Source organism: Manduca sexta, chromosome 11, assembly GCF_014839805.1.
Source record: "Manduca sexta isolate Smith_Timp_Sample1 chromosome 11, JHU_Msex_v1.0, whole genome shotgun sequence".
Classification (NCBI taxonomy): domain Eukaryota; kingdom Metazoa; phylum Arthropoda; class Insecta; order Lepidoptera; family Sphingidae; genus Manduca; species Manduca sexta.
The window spans coordinates 9,533,513-9,539,525 of record NC_051125.1 but is presented as its reverse complement, the minus strand read 5'-3'; the positions used below and the strand labels follow the sequence as shown (position 1 = coordinate 9,539,525).

Sequence of the window (6,013 nt, the reverse complement as noted above, 5' to 3'; positions counted from 1 at the left end):
CAATATTTTATTTTATCCTTATTTGACATAAAGCAAAAATATTTTGCACATATTATAAACTAGCTTTTGCCTGCGGCTCCGCCCGTGTGAAAAGTTTTTTCCTGGGATAAAAGCAGCCTGTAACACTCAGATACAGCTACAGATTAGTGAAAAAATATCCCGTATCTAACCAGCATATAGGAAGAGAGTAAGAGCCGTATTAATAAAAAATATTAAACTGATTTATTAAATAAATCCATCGTTACCTTTGAGTAAAATTGTAAGTAAACGTAAAATTATATAACTATTTGAAAAAAGGTTGAGCTTGGGCTAAGCTGAGTCGGCGTATTTCCATAAACACTCAAAATCCATCGCATATTGGGACTTAAAATTTCATTTGAGTTGATGTTAAAATGGATTTAATAAATAGGATGCCAATCTTAGTTTAATAGCGTATCATTTGATATCTTAGTTAAGAGAGGAATCCGAGTTGCATTTTACTTACCGCCATCTAACCCCAATACACTTCTTTACAGAGCTCTTATATATTTAAATGCCATATACGGGATATCGCTGATATCCATCATAGCGAATCTGAATTCATAGCGTTGGTTAGCATTTACTTGGAACTTGTTTGTTATTGTTTGTAAACTTATATTGATAAGTTATTGTGTAGCTGACATTTTAACTCTCAATGTAAATAAATTTATAAATAAAAATATAAATTAATACAGCCCTAATAAACGTCATTGAATGGAATGCTAGAGAGGAGCAATGGGCAATAAGTAAATAGGTGAAAGGATTTAGTCGGGAAAGGATTTATCCTTCCGACAGTTTGTTACTAAAGTAAAAATGGGTGAAATGTAACAAATAAATAACATTGATGTTTCAGTAGCTGCAAGATTTATTAAGTTTCATGTAAAATAACTATACTTATTAGTAAGTCAAATTAAATTCTAACATTGTCTCAACACATAAACCTTCGCTTCAAAATCGTTATAACTGCTATTGACATTAATCTCTTCAAAAATAACCAGTGCATTATCAACGATCAACAAAAAATAATTTTGGTTCATTCGCCTACCGCACGTTAAATTATAACAAAAATATCTCTACTATTCTAAAACAATTACACTTCGTCACTTCTACATTAAAATTTGCTTACAAATTCTAATTTAAGCACATCCTCGACTCGACCACGTCACTAAGATAAAGAGCACAATGCAACAATAAAACGCGCGAAATTTACGATTTTATACATTAAAGATGGCGGCTATTTTTCGCATCGATTCTCGTGTATCTAAAACGCACACAACCAAAAATATCACGCGTCAGTATACTGTTGTGCGCGATAGTCTAACAATATAGTCAAAACATTATCAAAGATCCGTATCATAATTATTTATTGTATAGTTTAACATATTTTCATTATTTATGAAGTCACGTAACTGATTACCTATCCATCCAAATGCTGTGTACAAAAGTTAACATGGTGAATAGACATTATGTAACTCGAAGACGAATACTTTGGCCAGGCTTTTGCGCCGCCGGTAATGTTATGTTGTAGTGAAGTTAAACACTTCACGAGAAATATATTTGTCTTGCTTCAGCCGGCGACTGTTCCATGGGACAGTAGGGGCATTTCAACCTGAAAAAAGAAATACTATTAATTCGACGGGACAAAATTGTTTAATATTAAAATAAAACTATTTTTCTGATAAAAATCAATCATCCGAAAAATAGTTTATATTAGCGTAAACATAGAAATCATTACAAAATTATTTGGGTAGAATCATTGACGTATATTCTATAGACACGAACGTCCATATAAACTACTAGATTGTACTCGCGGCTTCGCCCGCGTGAAGGAGTTTTCCGGGATAAAAGTCCACTGTATGATAAAAGTCTTGCTACATATTTTCCCGGTACTGATAGGTTCAAACTAATTTTATCCCCTTAAGGGTGGAATTTATCAAAATCCTTTTTTAGGGGATGCCTACGTCATATTAGCTTTATGCATGCAAAGTCTCAGCCCGATCGGTTTAAAATTGACAAAGTTTCATACAAACTTTCATCCCCTATTTTATCCCCCTTGGGAGTAGAATTTATCAAAATCCTTTCTTAGCGGATGCCTACGTCATAACATCTACTTGCATGCCAAATTTCAGCCCGATCCGTCCAGTGGTTTGGGCATTTGTTTGCGTTGATAGATAAATTTTTGTATACACACTTACGGTTTATATACTTTGAGAACGTAATTGCTTCGGTAGCGTAGTTGTATTGCGTGCGTGGTACAACTTTGCTCTGAAGTCTCAAAAGTATTAAAGTCTGAAACTTGTGCCAGATACAGCGATAGCCTTGCACCTTACTTATTGCATAGGACAGAAAACACGCGGCAAGAGTGCTACAATTGCAACTCTGCTTTCCCTTTCGGCGATAAGGGCGTGACGTGTGTTTTTTAAAACCTCACAGACAAAAGTTAGTAATACAATATGTTTGTTGTACTGACTTGGCGCCCATGGCGAGTTTGTTAAGCGCGTCGCGAGAGATCACGTGTCCGCACAGCAAGCGCATCGGCGGGTTCTGGTCCGACGCCTGTTGTCGCAGGATGGGACACGCGAACACGCTGTGATAGCCGCCGCCTTCCTCGCCAAGATCCACCTGGGGGATGGAGCATAACACATATAAATATTGTTACAAAAGGGCTGGGCAATTAAGCAATTTATGATCGATAATTTTCTCTTTTTTATATAATATAAACAACTTGTCTGTATATGTAAAGCGAGGAGTAGTGGAGTAGTGAGTGGTACTGCGTGTATACCTCGAAGGGCAGTTCGTCGTCGGACCAGGCGGCGATGACGTGCGGGTGCGTCATCTTGGCGCGGATGTCGTGCAGCGCGGGCAGCACGCGGCCGCCCGCCAGCACGGCGCCCGCCAGCGGCGACAGCGGCGCCAGGCGCAGCAGCGCGCACGCCTCCTTCACGAACAGCTCGGCCGCCTCCGCGCCCAGCGCGCGCGGCTCCAGCAGGTGGCGGTAGGCGGGCGGCGCGGCCGGCGCGCCCGGCGTGCACCACGCCAGCGCGCACACCGCCGCCTGCAGCGCGCGCTCGTGCCGCGCCGCGTGCATCGGGAACCAGCGCCGCGCGTACTCGATCGCCGCGCCCACGCCCTGCACACCACGCACACTACTCACTCATACGCCGCACCTGGTGGTCGCCGCAGTCGCATTCCACCTCTTGTGCGCTCGGTCTCCACATCGAATGCACGCCCATACACGGGGACATTTGTTGCAGGCCTAGGCACATAGACAAGTGTGTATACCTCATGGTTACCAATTCACATCGAGGCATATAAGAGCTCGCAAACAGTTCCTATCCTTCTCCCCTCCTTCCATCCCAAGAGGTTTCCTTATCCTTCCCCCACACTTCTTTTCCAGTTATCCCCTCCCAATTTTCCTCCAGGACCCTGCAATCGCTAAGCCGGAGGATTCCCGTATCCCATTCACGAGTTTCCCCCGGTGCTCACTGCAGGGTCTGATACCCAAAAAAAAACAAGTATACATAGGCTGACTACGAAGTGCGATACACTTACGTGGATCACTGCAGCGGGATTTACACCTTGTGTACAGTAGTCTCTATCCAGGAAAATACAAATATCTTACAACCAACAATTGCAACATCATAAGGATAGCCTAACGTCATTACCTGCCAACGCGCCAGCTTGAGAGCATACATGCGGTGCAGCGCGAACGGAAGCGGCGAGTGCTGCAGTTCGTGCATGCGTCGCTCAGCCCAGTGAAGCGCGGGCGCGGGGTCGCCCTCGGCCAGCGCAGACGCGCAGCGCTGTACCGTCGCGAACGAACACGTGCGCTCCACGCCAGTAATGTTCGCCTCTGAGACGAATGTGTCTCCTATTTCTTCCAGTCCCTGGATATTATAATTATACAGTTATCAATAGCAATAAAAAACTTACATAATATTTTTGACTCCACATTTATTATAACTATGCACAATGTACCTAATAATTTTTATGCATTTTTAAACAAAGATAATTCATACCTGTCTGTACAGATGCTGTGCAATAGCTTGTTCCATTATGGGTCTGTTTTTGTCAGAGCAGAAGGACTCTGCCTTGGGTGCCACTGAAGTGTAGTCAGCTATGAAATGTCTGTCAATTGACTTGCCCACCCTGGACACTGTTGCGTGCAACTCTCTATGATCTGTAACATTAAGAAAGACAACTAGTGTATATTTAATTAAATATTGTACCAGTCACTAGTGTTGTTTAAAACTAAACAATAGTTACTCATACTTTCTCTAGTCATGAGTATGCTAATGGCGATGCAGTACCAATCACTATCAATTCCTTTGCTTATCCATTGCCAGTTTTGGTGATAATATAAATGACATTGATATTAGAAAGTACAATTTACCTGTAGAGAGCTGGAACGCACTCTGCTTCACGCTGGCAGCTAGTTCGCTGACAAGCATTGTCTGTGTCTGGGACAGAGGTGTGTTGGGAGGCTCTATAACATTAAGGAAAACAAATTCACCATTATTGTTTTGACTTATATCATTTATGAGACTCATCTGAGACAGGAAGATATTTACGTTTTAGTTATTTTTAAACATATCCTCATTCAGTAAACAAATAATATATTCTTTTATGGTCAGTTTTCTGTGTGATATTTACTAGGGTTGTTGCAACAGTTAACAATGAATTTAATTTTTTTAATGTCAATTGTGTTACATTTTACATGTAAAATATATGGCAATCATTCAACTTGGTTATAAAGATAATCTAGTTGTGAAACAATATAAAACTTCACACTTCTTTTCATAAATCATAAAAAATAAGGGGAAACACGCAAAAATAGCCAAAGTATTAGTTTACAACTGGTTATTTCAGTTGAGAACCATTAGAGCCTCAGATTGTGATCACTTTTTTAAACAATAAAAATAATGCAATAAAACAACTTTTATAAGCACAAAATATTTTTTAATTTGTTTTTAAATTTAATATCAATATCAAATATTAAGCTATACAAATAGTATTTAATCAGCAGGTGATATTTATATATGAAATGGTTTAAAGTATAAAATATTCATTAGGAATCTGCGGTTCACTTCTGAACACACCTATTTCAGTAGCTTATTTTTTAGTTTGCGGACAATTTTTTTCATTATGTTATCCAATAGGGTATGAATAATATCTGTTAGATAAAAGTATCCATCTATGTATCTAATCACATCATAATCCTAAAGCTCGAAACAAAGAATAATAAAAATGTGACCTGCACAACCCTGCTACGGCATTCTTGTTTACCATTTAAAGTAACATTAAATATGCAGAAATACAAGATAAAAACAAGTCACATTCATGACTGATAATGCATTATTTTTACACATATTGTAGAGAAGTGAAAGGTACTTATATTGTTGAACATTACAACAATCAATAATCAATAGACAAAAAACAAAGCTTTTACATATTCTGTTTTAAATGCGAAGAACATGACTTGTAAGTCGCGGGAATGCGGGTGGAAATATGAATGTACAATGTCTTTCACGAAAAAGGAGGTCATTGAAAACCAATGAAATATACAATAAATCTTACGTTTGGCGATTTCTTTTCTTAATCCTTCGACCTGGTCGATGATTTCCTGTAGGATTTTATTCGTATGGTCATTCAAATTCGTAAATTTTGTTATTGCTTTATCTAAATCTTGTTCTACTCCAACACACGAATCCATGGTTATGCAAGCCTATTTTATTACTGAGTTTAACTTTTATTCAAATATTCGTTCTATCTAGAAAGTATCGCAAAAGAACAAAGACGACTCTCTATAGTATGGATAAATATTTTTAGAAGAAAATTATGAAAACAGACATTTTTCCTTCGATATTTACGAAACTACAGATAAGAAAAATGAAACGTCATGGTGGAGTTTTTGTTTTTGTTTACGGCATCTATGCCTCATGGCATTTCATTGATGATAATCGACTAAAACGGAAAGACTGCAAGAAGTTATCAA

The 6,013-nt window shown here is 38.8% G+C and overlaps 1 protein-coding gene across 1 annotated transcript; it reads right to left on the bottom strand.

Annotated features, from left to right (window-relative positions):
* Positions 1 to 859: 859 nt before the first annotated feature.
* LOC115453006 (E3 ubiquitin-protein transferase RMND5B) lies at positions 860 to 5,922 on the bottom strand. Its single transcript, XM_030181639.2, has 7 exons — positions 5,596 to 5,922; positions 4,412 to 4,504; positions 4,038 to 4,198; positions 3,684 to 3,905; positions 2,801 to 3,148; positions 2,489 to 2,640; positions 860 to 1,627 (listed from the first exon to the last, which is right to left on the bottom strand). Exons 1-7 carry the CDS (start codon positions 5,729 to 5,731, stop codon positions 1,561 to 1,563), a joined length of 1,179 nt encoding a protein of 392 aa, XP_030037499.1. The 5' UTR covers positions 5,732 to 5,922; the 3' UTR covers positions 860 to 1,560.
* Positions 5,923 to 6,013: the final 91 nt, after the last annotated feature.

Bases quoted from the DNA above. Each gene is read 5' to 3' on its own strand.
- LOC115453006 (XM_030181639.2), bottom strand. From the start codon at position 5,731: ATGGATTCGTGTGTTGGAGTAGAACAAGATTTAGATAAAGCAATAACA. The intron at 3,906-4,037 runs GTATGAATTATC...TATAATATCCAG, and splicing joins CACAGCATCTGTACAGACAG to GGACTGGAAGAAATAGGAGA. The intron at 2,641-2,800 runs GTATACACGCAG...TCCATCCCCCAG, and splicing joins ACGACGAACTGCCCTTCGAG to GTGGATCTTGGCGAGGAAGG.